General features: G+C 38.5%; 1 protein-coding gene across 1 annotated transcript; it reads left to right on the forward strand.

Moving 5' to 3' along the window:
* The first annotated feature begins 9,783 nt into the window (after window positions 1-9,783).
* Window positions 9,784-11,140, forward strand: LOC130738115 (heavy metal-associated isoprenylated plant protein 39-like). Its single transcript, XM_057590020.1, has 3 exons — window positions 9,784-9,943; window positions 10,390-10,465; window positions 10,570-11,140. Exons 1-3 carry the CDS (start codon window positions 9,938-9,940, stop codon window positions 10,881-10,883), a joined length of 396 nt encoding a protein of 131 aa, XP_057446003.1. The 5' UTR covers window positions 9,784-9,937; the 3' UTR covers window positions 10,884-11,140.
* Window positions 11,141-18,410: the final 7,270 nt, after the last annotated feature.

Raw genomic sequence — 18,410 nt, forward strand, 5'->3', positions numbered from 1 at the left:
AGAAGAAAATGATAAAATTGATATAAAAACAAAAAGAAAAGGAAAATAATAGGATAAAGATGATCGGCACAGCAAGTGGGTTCCAGACCCTTCTGAAGTAAGTATAGCCATCCCCTATAAATAGGAACTTTTTTTACTTTACCAGGGGACAAAAAAAAAAGGGATTGAAAGGAAAAAAAGCCATAAAAAAAAACTGAGACTGAAAGTAGTCTGATAGGAGAACTGACTAATAAGAGAACCAAGAAGCCTTATTGTAGCTTTCACTTTCACTAAGGTATTCTTTTTTTTTTCTTCTTCTCCCCTAAGACTTTATTATACTATGTTGTTCATATACTCCCAATACATGTGAAACATCTGGGTGGTTTATTTTCAACTTTACTGATTCATATCTAAATACAGAGAATGAAAAATAAATTTTTAACATGAAAACCTAGACTAAAATCTTTGTTGTTCATAGATAATATCCAGATACATACAGAGAGTGGAAAAATAAATTTGGATCATGACAGAGAATGAAAAATAAACTTGTATCATACTAAAACAATACTTGAATAACAAAAAAAATACAGTAACCAAATAAAATAACCAGCAGTGCAGGAAAGGGGAAGGCTTTGTCCTTCACGCCCTCACTGAGTCACCAATGGAGGATGGTGGCTCGGAGTTGTGGCAGTGTGTTTTTGGGTCATCTTCACTAACCCTCGCCGGAGGGTCACTGGAAGGTGGTGGCTTTGTCGTTGTTGTTGTGTTGATGCTCCAATCCTCCTCTTTCCCCACTTAATCAGTTCAGATTCTACTTAAATCGTCACTAACAGATGATGAACCTGGGTATTTTGGTCCTTAACTCGCGGATCTGAATCACCCTCGCCGGACCACCGCCGAAAGGCGGCGGCTTTGGTGTTGTGGCGGCCCTCATCAGCCACCACGAGCCCTGCCATGGCCGCGGCCACCATGGCCATGCGCGCATAAGAGAAGGCCAACGTAGGCTAGGGTTTCAAAAAAAAAAAGAGAAAGAAAGAAGCAGAACTGAACGAGCAGAGAGAAGGAACGTAAAAAGAAAAGAAAGGAATTGGTTTGGAAAAGGGGTGGGGTTTATTCCCCTTTATGACTCTTGCTTTTCTTTTTCTTTTTTTTAATTAAACCTAAGTAATCCAATCTGGTTATGCTACAGGCCCTGGCCCAGCTTCTTCCCCTTTATTTTTTATTATTTTTCTTTCCTTCTTCTTGAGTTCCATTTATATGGCCTGATCCCCTTTTCTTTTTGTGAGCCCGTGCACTACTAAGAACCTTGTCTGATGGGCCATTTTTTTTATTTATTTAATCCTTTAGATGTTATTAAGTTTTGAAATATGAATAATTAGGGGCTGTGATCATTATTTGATCTTTTTCTCACCAATTATCTTCTTAAGAAATCACAAAGAATGTTTTCTTCAATGACACCGAGAACTTGTCATAAAATGTAAGGATTAAACCTTTTTGCAACCAAAAAAAATTAAAAACAAATCAATATCTTTTCTCAAATGAATTAGTCTTTTAGAAAACTAAAAAACATTACAACCAACTCATGCTTTTTTTACCAAGAACTACGTAGCCTTGATTTTCTCTGTTGATAGAGAATACGTAGGCCCGGGGTCACTCCCGCCAGGCACTCCAAACAAAAATCTAAATTTTGTTCTTCTTTGTAGAATAATCTTTTCATCACACTAGCAACTTGTAAATATTCTTTTTTTTTAAATAAAATACAAGACGTTTTCTTAAGGGTAAAATAAATGATTTAGAAAGCTAAGAAATTTTGCATAATTGACCATAGGTAACCGTTTCTTAACGGACGTTGTAGCGCGTTAGCACTTCCTTAAACGTAACCGACTCCCGAATCTAGATTTAGTTTCTTTTATTATTTGGGTTCTATGATGTTCTCCCTAAAAACATTAGTGACGACTCTTCTGATACATTGATTAAGTTTTAGCGCGCCGTCCCGCTGCGACCCCAGGTTGCGACACCCACCTTGGGGTTTTCAAGGACTTCGGCTCCACGGCGTAGAGGTAGAAGAAGTGTGCAACCTTTGGCTCGATACCGACAGCGCAACACAGGATCTCGAAACACCGGGCGAAGGCCCAGCCGTTTTGGTGAAGTTGACACGGAGCCACGTTGATCTCCCCCATAACTTGTCGAAGAAAAGGAGAAAAAGGTAGCTTGATTCCCAGGTCGAGGAACAAATATTCGTAAACATAGACAAAATGGGGTCTCTTCACCCCATGATCAACCGTGCGGTGCTGCCAAGGCCGGCAGTCGCCTGGGCACTTCCCGGTGACAAGAACGTCCTCAAGGAGTTTCTCGTAGCAGAGCCCGCAGGCTTGGCGAGTCGTTTCAATGACGGAGTCGTCGAAGGTCTGCTCGGAAGGCTGACAAATCGCCTCCTGGATGGGGGTCTGGTCCGTGGGCTCTTGAGTAGTGGCAAACACCCGGAGCCAAAAGGCTTCGATGTCCTTGACACCTAGGGGAAGCCCTCCAGGGGGAAGGGAAACTGGGGACGGAGATGCAGGGGCGGTGCTCTGGGAACGGGAGGATTTCTTAGAACGACATTGGGAATTCATTTTCGCTAAAGGCAAAGTAAGAACAAGGGTAGGAGAGGATGCAAGGTTGTTGGCTCTTTTGAAGAATATGAGGATTTCAAAAGTGGCGAATGAAGAGGTTAAGGGGAGTAACGGTTGGGATCGTGGCCACGTGTGGAGAATTGTGGAAATTGTGGGAGATTGTGCCCCGTGTTGACAAAATGAAATGATTAATTTTGAAAAGTAATGTGGATTTTGGGGGAGTGGGAGCGGCGCATTAAATGGGAGTTACAACGGCTGAAACCGATTGGTTTAAAATTCAAATTAACAGGCTTTGTCATGATTTGAGGGGACGTTTCGAGGACAGCGGTTGGGATTCAGCGGATTCACTGACCTTCGCACTTCTTCAGTACATTACAAATGGCTTACATGCGTCAGGCAACCATGATTCAAGGCGATCACAACTGGAATAGGGCGAGAGAACCAAGCGCCGTCGCTGCAAGCTTGCCTGTGGACTTGTGGACTCGGAGGGGCTCGTGAAGGGAGTCAGAGATTAGCTTTAGCTTTACTTACTATGCCATGTTGGCAATCATTCTTGGACACTAGGCTTTGGCATTAGCTAGTTTTTCTCATGTCTGTCGCCTCAATTGTTTAAGACACTCTTAGCTCTCATGCTTCGAGCTCGGTGTCTTGTGGACTTGTGGACTAGGCGAGACCCCAGGGGCGCTTACCCCAGGGCGGTGCACGAGTTGGGCCTCCTCCGAGAGGCCCAACCGGCCCACTAAGAGCATTTAGGGGCGTTAAGCCCAGCGCCAAGCCTATAAATAGGGGGCGGTTACCAATTGTAAGGGAGGTTGATCTCATTTGTGAAATAACAAGCTTGAAATTCAGTTATATTCTCTCTCTAAGCAGTTACACTTTTTCTCTCTAAGATCCTCACATCACAACCCTCTCACGTTAGGTACTATACCCTATCTCTATGTTCTAAGGATAGAACACTAAGTGGTAGTAAACAAATCAATCTAAACTCAGGTCCCTTAATCCTTACCAACTACCGTTGTGCAAGAAAGTCAAACACTTGCATGCATTCAAGAGAGTATTAAAGCAGAGAAAAGATACATAGAAATGAAACTTTATTCAAATAAGAAACTCAAAAGTTCAAACCATAATCGGAACTAAGGTTCACTTCACCCAAAGTACAAAGATAAACTAGTCAAACATGGCTAGAGAATTCATAAGCAAGCTAAAAGAACAAAAACCTGAAACAAGAGTGTCAAGAGGCCTCCCACAAGCTCCAAGAACCTAGACTTTTAAGATTTATTTACAAAATTACAAGATAACTAAAAGAAATAACAAAATCCATATTTATAGAGTTTTCAGCTGCCATCCACGCATGTGCGTGGCCTCCTGCACGCACATGCGTGGGCAAAACGTATGTGCGTGGCCTAGTGGCGCACATGTGTGGCCTTCAGCTTTTTCCTTTTTTCTTCGTACAGTACTGTCACGCATGTGCGTGGCATCCAGGGCGCACATGCGTGGCTCATCTGATTCTTCTTTAATTTTGTACTCCCTCATCTCATATCATCATGGCTCTTTACTTGGCCTTCAACCATCATCATTAGCCATCAAAATTCTATCCAACCTGAAAATAATCTCAAGAACTCATCAAAACAACCATATAAATCATGGAAACATCTCATTAATCACAATGATTCAGCAACCCTGTATTCAATTTAGCAAATAAAACCCCCAAAAGTCCATCAACACCCATAATCTAATAAGATTCCAACTCAAATCTGACTATAGGAAATAATCTATAACTATAACTAATAAAATATAAAAAAGATCAAATAAATAAACTAAAAACACCTAAACAAATGCAGATGCAAATATGCACTAAAAAGGGACTCAACTTGACTTAAAACTCAATAAATTGATCAAAAAGGAAAAGAGTAAGACGAGAAGGACTCGAGAAACATAAAATAAACCTTACATTATAAGTGAGCAATGGACGTCAAGTCAAGTCAAATGGTGACTCATTTTGATGTGGCTCTTGCGGTGGATACAATTTTTTTTTTTCTCTTTCTAATTCAAGGAGAGTTGTGGCATGACAATCAAGATTGCATAAGTGTTTTACTCTATTTATCGCAGAGTCAGAGTTTAGTGCTACATTTAAAGCTTGCGAGAAGGTTTTAACGATGAAGAATTTTACTCATATTTATCTCGAAAATTATGTTTATTTATCGACAAAGTCGTTATCGAGGGCAAAACTTAAGGTAGCGTTTGGTAGACACATCTGAATGGGACGGAACGAGACATGTGGGTTCTGTTCCGCGTTTGTCATATTTTTAAGATGGAACATAACATGACAAATTGCTCTAGGAACGGAACATTTTGGTTCTGTAGGAAAGGGTGGAACGGAAGATAACAGAACGGGACACTTAGAAAGCAAACATTACCCTGAATCTATTTTCATATTTCCTAATCTTTACCCTCTTCTCTGTTTCTCATCATCCATCTGTTACGTCTTTTATTTTTTTTCCTGCTCCTGCATAATACAATATTTTATTTAATGTCTTATTTCTTCCATCAAAAACAAATTTTCTTTTTGTGCATCAATTTTCTTAGATCCCTCTAGCAATCCTGCTTCCATTTTTTCCTTGATACTCCAATGTTGTGATTTTTCTCAATTAGCCACAATCAAACTTCATGAAACCTCCCAATCACAAAGCATCACAGCAGACAAATGATGGATGAGAGAGAAAGACGAAGGAAGAGACAAGAGAGAGGGACACACGGTGGAGGAAGAGATCAAGAGGCAGCGATGAATGCCCGTTCACGATGTGGCTCCGTTCGCGGCGACCTGATATCCACGACGGAGGATCCGGCTGAGTGTGATAGTCCCTGGTCACGGCGTGGTGGAGGTCTGGCGGCGTACTGGATCCGGGCGATGGGGCTTGACTTAATGGAGGCAAGGCTTTTCGGTGGCTGTGGCAGATGAAAGGGGGAGACGCCATTAAAGTTGTGTTTTTTCTTTTTTTTTGAAAATTGCCATTGAAGTTGTTGTTACAGGCTTTGCAGCGTTATGTTAGGGGAGAAGAACAACCTTATCTTGTTTTTCTTCTCAAATGTTCTTTTTTTAAAAGACTTCTCAAATGATTTTAATCAATCCGGATTATTGTATGTTCATTTGTATAAATTATAAAATAATATATATGAAAAAATTTATTTTGTTGAAAACAAATTTAAAAGCTTAATAAAATATAGGGGTATATGTGTAATTAGCTTTATGGTTCAGTTCTGTCCGTGATGTATTTACCAAACATGGTGTACAGAACATTATTGTCCTGTTCCATCCCGTTATGTTCTGTTATATTCTTTTGTGTCCTGTTTTGTTCAGTTTCCAAATGCTACCTAAGAGTTGTAGCATGATTCCTATAATGGCAAGATTTAGCCCCATTTAAAGAGTGATGGGGAGATTTGTTAGGTGGTCCCTCCTAAGAAAAAAAATACTAATGTTTAATGGGCCCAGGCCATATTTTATTTTTAAAACGGATCAAAACCCTTCTTTTTTGAAGCTTTGTCTTTTGTAATGTGAAACAATTGTATTTCTGTTATGAATAGTTTGGATGATCAATTGTTTTTGGGTATATGGGCTATACTAGAAAGTTTGTGGGCTTGACCCATGTGTATCATCTCCATGAATTGACCTAGTTCTAGTGCTATAAATAAAGGAGGCTGCATCAAACAGACACACCTCTATTCACAACATTTGTCTCATCTTGCTCTCTTCTCCTATCACTTCTCTTCTTCCTCTTTTATCAATTCATAAATGATGACGTTATGAAATCGTAATTGATTGACAAAATGGGACATTATTTTAACCAGTTTCGGTTTCATTGCCCAAATCTGAATATGAGAAAATTCTACATCGGAGATTCGTGCATCACCTTGCAGACAACACAAGACTAAAGAAGGATATTTAAAGGAGTTATGATACAACTTGAAGTCCTCCTCACTCACGGAGGCTCTTCCAAGTACAACTTTTGAAAAGCTTTTGCGAAATATCGGAGTTCGTCAGCTCAAAGATTTCAATTAAAATGCATTGTACTCTTTTTCCCTAACCACGTTTTTTCCCATTGGGTTTTTCCTGGTAGGTTTTTAATGAGGCAATGTACAAAGTCGAACTATGGAATGATGTATTCTTTTTTCTTCACTAGGTTTTTATCCCACTGAGTTTTTCCTAGTAATGTTTTTAATGAGGCACATTGTAACACCCTCTAAACCCCGCACAAATATTATAGCATAAATCAGAGTAAAATGCATAACACAGGGGGTGTCACACTTATTCTCCAAAACCATAAATCAAAACACTTGTCATGCTCAAAATAAATATATAAATTTCCAACTTTAGTGTCATAACATCTTATGCATAGCACAACGGATTTATTTTTCAACTCCAAAATAATACATAATCCAAAAATAAATAAGAGAGTGTTCATAAAATATCTCCTAACATCAAGGTACAAACTAAGCGTTTCCCCAGTGTTACATAATAGAGCATGACTCTCATCACTAAAAACATATCTAAAGACAAGCTCCTCCGACTACTCGCGAGAAGCTCCACTATCCTCAGTACCTGAGCAATGTCGCATAGAACATCATTCCAACAGAAGGGTGAGAACTCATACAATATGGATAAGCATAATAATAAATAATTTAAAAGCTTATCTATGTTCCACATACATTCTTCACACTCCACTAACAAATAATAAATTATGTAATTTAATATAATCAATCAATCTCATAGTTATGACAATACTCCATAATTCATAGCATCAAGGAAGCAAATATTATTGTCTCCAATTACCACAACATCAAATCTCAAAAAAATATCACAGTTATCATTAATTAGCATCAACAACTCCCTAACACATATGACTCAAGTGAGACCCGTGCAAATGCCTTTGGTACCAAAGTTGTTATCCTTAGCGGTATCACCGCGTCCACTCCAGACAAATAACCACCAATAAAGCCCTCGCTCTAGGCTTCAAAACCACTCCAGTTTTGGGACAAGTCACTAGCCTCAACGAGAACTAGCAAACATTGCCTCTTGACAACTATGCAGTGTGCAAAACTCAACTAACATATGCATATTCAGACCATCTCCAAGTCTTAATTATTTTAGCATATTCATCACCAGCTCAACAATTCACATCATCTCCAATTTCACAAAACACACACTTACATGTTATCAATCACACAACTTGCAATCACAATAACTTAACAACTTAACACATAACATCAATTCAGAAATAACGCCATATAATGAACTATTAAACATATGTAAATTAAATATAATTCATATATAACAGGTTCTGCAACTATTATACAAAAACTTGATTCTTCCTAATTTTCCCCAAAAACCCGTCATCTCCCCGCACCGTCCCCCTCATGCACGCGCTACCGCGTACACCACTACCTACATGCGCCACCTCCCTCACCATGGCCGCGAGCCATCGCGCCTTGCGCATCACCACGCGCGCGCATTATATCTTTTTTCGAAAACAACATTTGCACCTAAAATGACTCATTTTATTCAAAACGGTTATAAACTGTACAACAACCTATGCGAATTTTTAGATACCTCAAATACACTTAGAAAAATCCAATATTTTTATCATGGTTCCCTATACACGTTTTGTATATCCCTATAAATTTCAAGTCGAAATTCGAAGTACAAAATTCAGGAAAAATTTAACACTAACAGCAGTTCGTGAGAAACGAGACAGCTTAACCTATCCTCACTAAAACACATATAACTCGAGCTACAGACGTCAGAATGACGTGAAACCAGCGGAAAAAGTTTTATAACAGAAAGGGCTACAACTTTTAAGAAGACTACTTCTTCAAATTCGGTCACTAACACAGCTCGAAGAAGGGTTCAAGATCTCGTCAATTTCCCGCGCGCAACCCGCGCATCATGCGTGCTTATCTTCTACCCCCAAAATTCATCTTAAAATCAAACCCTAAATTTCAATTTGGGAATTTATGCATCCTAGGGTTCCTAAATCATGCTTCCTATAATTACCCACTATCATACTAATCCATAGAACATGAATCCAAACCCTTACCTCTTGTAGATCAAATCTAAGTTTTCTACTCTTTTCTCCTCTCCTTCTTTGTTTTCACGCTTTCTCCTTCTCTGTTCTGCTCTTCTAATTCTGATTTCTCTTTCTTTCTTTTTTCTATTTATTTCACTCCTAACCCTAAACTAGTATTACTAGTGGGCTCCACTCCATATATCACCTAAACCCAACAACCTTATATAATTCAATCTTATCTCACTCAAATACAAATTAAATAAATTACTCACTCCATATATCACACAATAACTTAATTATCTAATAAAATCACTTAATCACCTTATCATCTAATTAAATCACATAATCACCTTGTCATCTAATTAAATCACATAAACTATCAAGTTACCATATAACATAATAATAATTAAAATAAAATAGTAAATAACCTAATAACGGAGAAAAAAAATTGGGTGTTACACACATTCTTAAGGGATGATCATCCAGGGGGAGTGTTATGAATAGTTTGGATGACCATGTGTATTTGGGTATATGGGCTATACTAGAAAGTTTGTGGGCTTGGCCCATGTGTATCCTCTCCATGAATTGACCAAGTTCTAGTGCTATAAATAAAGGAGGTTGCATCAAGAAAACATACCTCTATTCACAACATTTGTCTCATCTTGCTCTCTTCTCCAGTCACTTCTCTTCTTCCTCTTTTACCAATTCATAACATTTTCTACCTTTTTGGGTGAACATTTGATGTTGTGGGATATTATTTGGTAACAATTTTTTTCTATAGTGGATTACTTTATAGCTAGTGCTCGAGGTTTTTATTCTCTCAATTTGAGGAAAGTTTTCCACATTAAAATTTTCTTATCTATATTTTATTTTATTGTTATCTATTATTCTCACTGTATAAAGTTTGATTTGTTTGAAAGATATTTTGTTCAATTCTCACAAGGGAAGATGAGTTTTGTATGCTCATAATTTTTACGCTGCGCCACTCTAGTCCCAACACACGGTGCGGTGTAATTATGCTGACCAAGTGACCAAAGCAAAGATCACAAATTGGGTCTTGATTTCAATTGACTTTGTCTTTATTCTAGCATGTCATTGCATATTATTCAACCTTGGGAGATATTATAAAACCTTGGGCGAGCTTCTAGTTTCGTAGCTCAACACTTAAACTAGAACCATCTCCTCCCCCCCTCTCTCTTTCTACCTCAAACTCTCTCATAATCTCTCAACTTCTTCTATTGGCCTTCCTTAGCAAGTAGTAACCTTACCCAGCTTCAAATCAATATGAAGGTAAGAATTTGTGCCCTCTCAAGGTTCCTCTCCTTAAGAATTGGATAAAGAATACAAATTCATTCAACCCCTTCCTGAAAGTTTCTCAATTTTGCTCTGTTTCCTTGCTTGACTTATCAACTATGATATGTTTCTCTTTAACTACTTTTTGATACCTGAAATTTGAGAACTGAGATGCAATTTTTGTGTCAAGATTACAGCCAGAGCTTTTATTTATTTACTTTCTTAAATATTCAACTGGAGTTTGATAAATAATATGTTTGCATCAACTTCTATTTTGTAATAATCAATTCTCACATCTAGAAGTTACTCTTGTATGTTTTTCTTATAGTTAATTTTGACTTCAGAACCAATTGCACAAAAATTGCCCAGAATTGTTATTTTCTTTCTTAAAAGGGATAATGATTGTAGGGTACTAAAAGCTCTTTGATTTTGTTCTGTAACAGAAAGTAGTGTTGAAGGTAGAACTTTATGATGACAAAATTAAGAAAAAAGCTATGAAAGCAGTCTCTGGCCTTTCAGGTATGGAATTTTAATATCTAATCATCAATTTCAGACCCATGTAAATTTTTCATTTTGATGCTTAGGAAATTCAATACTAAATGATTCGGGGTTTTCTTTTTCAGGGGTTGAGTCAGTCTCAGTGGACATGAAGGACCAGAAAATGACCTTAATTGGAGACATCGACCCTGTTGAAGTAGTGGAAAAGTTGAGAAAACTGTGTCATGCTGAAATTCTTTCAGTTGGACCTGCCAAAGAGGAGAAGAAGGAAGAAAAGAAAGATGAAAAGAAGCCAGAAGAAAAGAAAAAGGATCCAAAGGAAGAAATGGCTGAAATGATGAGAGCCTATGAAAACTATTATAGTCAGATGAGACAGCCAAATCCATACTACTATTACAGAACTGTGGAAGAGGATCCTAGTGGCTGTGTTATCTGTTAAAGTCTTGTTGTTTGAAAGAAAATAAATCAGAGCAAGAAGAATTATGGTTCATTTGGATTTTCCTTTTTTTCTTCTTTTATTTGTTAGTTTTTGGATGAAAGGGAAAAAAATAGTTGTCTCTAAGCAGAGAAACGTGATCTGTAAATTATTTTGTGGGGTAGCAATATTTTAAATTTTGTCAGTCAACATATACATTGTATTCAAAGTTCTGGTTGCGTTATCTTTCAAATAACAATTGAGAAATTGGTTTAATTTTATTGAGGTGTTCCGTCGAAAAAAAAATAAAAAATTTATGAGGTGTTAAATTCTAAATCTGTTATTGGTATTGTTTCTTTTGAGAAATAGATAGATATTGGAAAATAATTTGTTCCACAATTTCTCCCACAGAGAAACAAAAATAGAAGAAAGAAGACATGAAAGGTCTATTTTAGTATAAGAATAAGTATCGACCCCTGCCACAAACGCTAGTACTTGGCATTTTTTGGTAGATTACGAAATTAAAACACAAGACACGAAAGAAACAAGGAAAAGCAAGCAAAAATTAGCCAGGCTCCAGCAAGTAGAGAACATCAGCTGGGGAGGCATCCCAAGTAGTCATATGTTCACCTTTCCCTCAAACCAAGCTTTGCAAGGTGATCTGCCACTCTATTATTTTCCACACCACATGTTGGCCCACCACCACCCTGTGATGCATGGGTACGGCTGTTTTGGCCGCGTACCCGTACCGGGTACGTACTCGGTACGCATACGCTGTGGGTACGTACCCATTCCAAAAAAAAAAATGGTTCCGGGCTCAAAACGACGACGTTTTGCCTTTTTTTTTTCCTGACTCAAAACGACGACGTTTTGCCTTTTTTTTTATCATAATTTATTTATATTTAAATATTATGTATATTTTATTATATATTATATTTAAAAAATATACATATATCTAACGTACCCGTATCCCTGTTTTTTCAAAAATCGCGTACCGCGTACCCAATACCGTACCCGTACCGGGTATCGTACCCGTACCCGTGCAACACAGCCACCACCCAATCATTCATAAGAAGACACCTAATCTTAGTGAGGAGAGCAGTGCACGAATGAAGATTCACAGTCTTGTTCGTAGATAGACTCTGGACCACACTCAATCAATCGAATTTGCAGACAATCCGCCTGTGCCCATAGTACCACGCCAAATGAAGGCCTATAGCAACCCGCTTCAATTCTGCCAGATATGCATCACCACGTCCTTCATAGCTTGAAAAACCATGTAGCCACCGCCTAAGATGGTCCCTAAAGACACCTCCGCACACGATACTAGACGATCCACGGTTGCAACTTCCATCACGTTTAATTTAATCAAACCCCACCTCAGGAGAATGCCAAGAAGAGGCACGAAAAGTTCCAGAGTACACTTCTGCCATGAAGCAGGTGGAATCCGCAACAATAATACGCATAATAGCTTCAATTTGCCAAACCTCGATATCTAGAATCATATGGTTTCTCCGGCGCCAAATCCACCAACAGGTAAGAAGGCATTGTATAACATCTTTATGTTGCAAGATAGATGACATCCACGCCCCAAGGATCCTGGGAGAAAAAGCTCGTGAAAGCCCCATAACCAAGTCTATTCCAGACTTCCTTCGAGTGAGGGCAATCCCTAAGGCAGTGGAGAGTATCTTCCACGTGGGAAGAGCACCTAGTGCAGGCAGATGTAGTGGTGAGGGAGCAAGCAAGCCTATGAGCATTAATAGGAAGAGCCCTATGAAGCACAAGTCATCCCATGAACTTCTCTTTTTCTAAAATCTCCGTACGCCACAATTGGAACCAAATCTGATCAATATCACCATTACCATCACTCTTGTTCAACTAGGAATACACTGATCCAGTAGTACAATGGCCATCGGGCTCTTGGTTCCATCACCACACATCCACAAAAGCTGCCCAGAAGGGCCAGGTGCTGCTTCCAACACATCGCTGATCTACCTTGGGACATTTGTATAATGATAATTTAAACTCCAGCCACCCATCCAGATGTCCCTCACTTGCAGAGTTTTATCACCAATATGTACATAAGGCACGTAGTGGCACATCGCTCCAATACCCAACCAGTTATCATACCACAACAATGAATTTCCCATCTGTAGCTAAAATGACAAACATGGTCTCAAACAGTCTCGGGCGCAAATAATACTCCTCCAGAAATATGAAACGTTGCCAAAAAGTTTATAATCCAAGAACGGGACAACTCTCAAGTAAATACTCAAAAAAAGAGGAACCCAAAGGTAGAGAGGTTCATTCACCATCTTCCACACTAACTTACCTAGCAGAGTCGTGTTTGCCTTACTCGCATCCCGGATTCCAAGCCCACCAGCATTCCTTACTTCTGTGACTTTGGCCCAGTTGACTAAATGCCAACCTTTCCGATCAGCACCAGAGCTCCAGAGGAAGCACCAGAGCCATGCTACTTGCATATCATGAACAAGAAGGGAGCTCAGCACAGAATTAATTAGACATAACTTCCCTCTATTTAGCAAGTTCATCTTCCAATAAGATAATTGAAGGTCAATCTTCTCCCAAACTAAAGGGAAATACTCTCTCTTGGCCGCACTGTACCCAAGTTTCACACCCAAGTATTTACCTAAATCAGGCGTGCTCTAGATCAAAGAAATAGCAGTGAACTTCTTCCTCCGTTGTCTAGAAACCTTTCCCGAACAAAACATACGCGACTTGTCCAAGTTAACCCTTAATCCTGAAGCCACTGAAAAGTTACTCAAAGATTCTCAAATAACACGGACCCGAGCAGAACTAGCATTGGCAAAAAGAAGAATATCATTCGCAAAAAGCAAGTGGGACATCCTTGGACTATTACAGGTCAAATGAACAGGCTTCCATCTACCCACCTCCACCAAATCCAGAACGTGAAGGGAAAGCTTCCATACACAATAAGAAAAGGTATAAGGACATAGGATCACCTTGGCGTAGCCCACAGATTTTGGAGACGGCTACCATTCCAAAGGATACTCAAACTAGAGTTGGTTACACACCACATTATAAAGCGAACAATTATTCTAGGAAAACTAAATGCTTAAGTGGAAGGCAAAAGAAATCTCAATTAACATTATCATATTCCTTTTCCAGATCAATTTTCATAGCTAAGACACATTTCCTTTGCTTTGTTTTCTTCATGAAGTGTAGTGCCTCCTGAGCCACTAAAATATTATCTACGGAACTCTGCTTGGGATAAAGCTCTCTTGGGGAGGACAAATTAGGCCCCCCAAGAAAGGTCGGAGCCACCCCACAAGAACATTAGTCAACACCTTATAGATGACGGTGCAAAGGCTAATTGGTCAAAAATCCTTGAATCTAACGGGTGCATCTACCTTAGGGATAAGGACAATTAGAGTTTCCACAATGCCTGGATCCGAATAACCGGTTCGAAAAGCTTCCGCGACAAATGCTAGTACTTGGTCTTTAGCGCTAGTTTAGTTAAAATTAAATGTTAAATTTTGACTGTGTTCCACTTAAATGTAGTGTTGGCACAATCAATGCTAATTAGCATGAGCTAACCGTTCATTAGCATCGGTCTTGGCCAATGTCAATTCACTCGTTAAATCAGTGTCAGTTCGTCATCTATTAGCATTGGTAAAGGAAGACGCCAATGTCATTGATCAAATTAGTGTGAGTCTAAAAGGACATTAATTTGAATTTGATCTGACCAATTTTATATGCCAATGAGTTTGTGTCGGTATGTCCGTCGCTAATACTCCCACAAATAAGTTTGGATGCGTACATATAAATTATATTGATATTATGTGTAGAAATTGTGGAATTAGACAATACTAATTTAGATGGTGAGTTGGGTTTTTTTTGTTAGTTTCTTGAGAATACTTGAGGAGTTGAACATTGGACATTCTTAACAGTACCTCTCATGTCAGAATTTTATGCATTTGTGGATGGATTGACACTCCTGATTCATCCATTGTAAGAATCAACATCAGTATCGGCCAAATCAATCGATGTTAGTATTAAATCACCATTGTCAGTCTTTCGTGCCAATGACTAGTGTCAAATCTTTCGGCACTAATGTAGCGTCGTTTGCAAAAGTCGTCACTTAAATGGTAGCTTCAAGCCATTTAATCTGAGTCACAACGTTAACTCCAATTCAATGTTAAATTGGATGTAGCGTCAAATTTTTCAACGTTAGTCTCGGCTTTGGGCCGACGCTAATTAGCGATTTTTTGTAGTAATACTTGATGTGGTGAAAAAAAGGAAGAAAAGAAGAATAAATGTGAATGTATTAAAATCCAACAAGATATGGACACCATAGCAAAAAAATTGCAAGACAAAATTAAGCTTTTTGAAGGGGCCGAGTTTTTTTTTTTAAAAAAAATCACATTTACCATCTTTTTTGTATAAACATCCGCTACCCGGTTACCCTTTGGATGTCGTCAGATTCGAGATTTAATCACAATTAAGGCTCATCATCCCTCCCCAAAAGTGTATTGTGTGGGGATCGAACCTGAAAACTCTTTCCACACACTTAATCTGTGTTGCCAACTGAACTCACATGTACTATCTAATGAGATAATGATGTTTGAATCGAGTAGGATCACTATAAATTACAAAACTTTCATTAGCAAAAATTTAACGCAGATACATTTATATAAACTCAACTCTGAGGCATTTGTTCAAACTATTACAATCTCACGACAATTAATCTACACGCTTGATCTTCAACATATGAGTGAATGAATTATATTCTCATAAGTCATAATGCCAGCCTAAACCCTCCCTTGAGACACCTCTGGGTTAAAAACTGATGAGGATAATGATAAAACTTGACTAGGATGATTATGATAACAGAGATTTTAGTGGTAGGGAAATTTTGGGCATTATTGTTAAAAGCCATATGGAGAATGCTGGCATGCTGTTGGTCCCACTGCATACGTGACCAAGTTGTGATGACGCTACCAATACACCTTTTTATCTCTCATTGCTGTAGACGTGTAAGATGAGTTTAGTTAAGGTTAGATTCCATGACAACAACCAAAAGAAAGGACCTTCCTAACAGACAACAAAGAATGCCGCCATACTATTATATAAGTATAAATTAGCACGTTCACTATCTACCAGAGCACATCAAATCAAACAGCTCAAAACAAGTAAAATTGGGGGTGTCCAAAAAGTGTTTAATTGAATTCAAATGACGCTAACCATTGTTTAATAATAATATTTGTATTTTCATGCAGTGTAGTAGCAAATTTATTTGGTACACTGATGATGCAAACTAAAATGCAGTTAGAAGTCTGAAGTCGAGACAAAAAAAAAACTAGTAATTGGTTACACATATGGGAAATAATCTAAGAGTAAATCGGTTAATATAACAGGAATTGATCAAATTGAAAAGGTACGAATAAAAACAGTGAATATGAGTTAGGAAAAAAATTGATGGAAAGGAAGAATTCTAATTTTACCATCAATACCATGGAATGTGAATTTTACGGTTTTCACTTCTCATAATTTGAGTTACATAATTTGAAATCTACAGTGCTCTTCATCAAACATATCCAAAAATACCCGGTCCGACTCAAACCCGTAAAAATTGGGGTTTTTGGGCTGAACCGGACGGGTCGATTTATACCACAGTTCATCCGAGTGACGAAATTCAGTTTTTGGTGGTTTAGTCCGATCTTTTTTTGTTTGACCTAAGTAGATCTTTGAAAAAAAATGAGACTCCAGCGGCCCGGACCCACTTGCGCGAGCACTAGGCTTAAATCCCCAACCCTAGCCATACTCTCCAGTATCTCAATCACTCTCAACATCTCCAACCATAGTCGCACTCTCTTAATCTCTCTACCTTTCTCACCTTCCCACTTAGGAAAATTAGAAAACTCAAGCCACCACCATCCAACCGCCACCACCATGTCTCTTCTCCCCTTTTGTCGCAACAACCTACACACGAAGATCCCTTCTCTTTCATTGTCTTCATCGTCTTCATCATCAACGATGTCCACCTTCTTTCTCTCTCTCTCTCTCTCTCTCTCTCTCTCTCTCTCTCTCTCTCTCTTTCTCTCTCTCTCTCTCTCTCTCTCTCTCTCTCTCTCTCTCTCTCTCTCTCTCTCTCTCTCTGTGGAAGCTTCATCTCCTCATTCACATTTGAAAAGCTTACTAATTTATCATACTTAAGAAGTTGAAGTTGCATATCGGAAGAGGTGGTGATCTCATCAAGGCATAGGAGATCTCATCATGGTAGAGGTAGTTCTAGCTCTAGTTCAGGGTGAAGCCCCTACTACGCCACGCAGTCAACGTTCCGGTGATGCCCCTACTTCGTCATGGAGTCAGAGAATGAACGTTTTGGTTCCCATATCCTGGAGTCCACCAATCTTGCAGCCGACAATGGAAGCAAAGAGACCAAAGAGCAAAATCTCACTGCAGTGAGATTTCATGATAATGTCGCTTGGCGCCGAGATTATTCTTGAAACAAATAATTATGCCTTGACATGTTGTTATGTACAAGGATACTAGTTTGACCTTTATTTATTGTGGTATTTTGATTGTCAGGTGTCATTTAACTCAATCATATGTGAACCATCAGAATTTAATATAAGTGGCTAATGAATTCATAATTTTTTTTGGCTTAATTCCACTTTTCGTCCCTGATCTATACCTCTTGTGCAATTTTGATCCCCTTTATTTAAAACGAACAATTTTAGCACACTGAAGATAAGGACGTGACAATTGATATCATTCACAATAGTCAACCTACGCACTAAAGAGCATACTTTTTTCTTCGTTTTTTTTTTTACAAATGATATCATTGGTCCATTGTTAAATCACCCTGTATAGAAACCCTAATATATATATTCGTGGCTTAAATATGCTCGAGGTCCATGATTTTGTAAGAGGAATCAAATTGGGTCCCTGGAAAATTACATGTCATCAATTTTGACCCGTCATTAGTCCATTGACGAGCATAGTCAGCTGAGGGCGACCACGTGTACTTTTTTCACATCAGTTTTAGTCCCTGAAATTTTTTAAATCATATTATAGTCCCCCCTCTTCCTCCTCCACCATCATCTTCTTCCTCTTCCCCCTCCATCTTCTTCCTCTACAATGTAACTCATGTATTTCAAGAAATTAAAAACCCAAAAAATTAATCTCCTTAATATTCCTACTTCCACCACCATCCTCTTCCATTATTTTTTAAAGGCTAAAAGAAAAAGCACTAATGGAGGATCATTCACTAATGGAGGATCAATATATCTAGCAAAAATGCTCCACTACTGCTCCAATGTATCTAGCAATACTACTCCAATGCATTATCAGACTTGCATACTCAACGTCTGGTTTTGTACCTACATAATTACATACTTCTTCCTTAATATTGTGTATGAATATTTCCAACATTCACGATAACAAAAAACTTTCTTCTTCTTCCTCCCCTGTTTTACATCATGGTCCCAAAGTGTGGCTTTGTTTTAATGCGCTATCTTGGCCTGGTTTTACCTCGACGTCAATCTATACTTGGGTTCAAACTCA

This window comes from Lotus japonicus, chromosome 2 (genome assembly GCF_012489685.1).
Source record: "Lotus japonicus ecotype B-129 chromosome 2, LjGifu_v1.2".
NCBI lineage: Eukaryota > Viridiplantae > Streptophyta > Magnoliopsida > Fabales > Fabaceae > Lotus > Lotus japonicus.

Bases quoted from the DNA above. Each gene is read 5' to 3' on its own strand.
- LOC130738115 (XM_057590020.1), top strand. The intron at 10,466-10,569 runs GTATGGAATTTT...TTTCTTTTTCAG, and splicing joins AGCAGTCTCTGGCCTTTCAG to GGGTTGAGTCAGTCTCAGTG.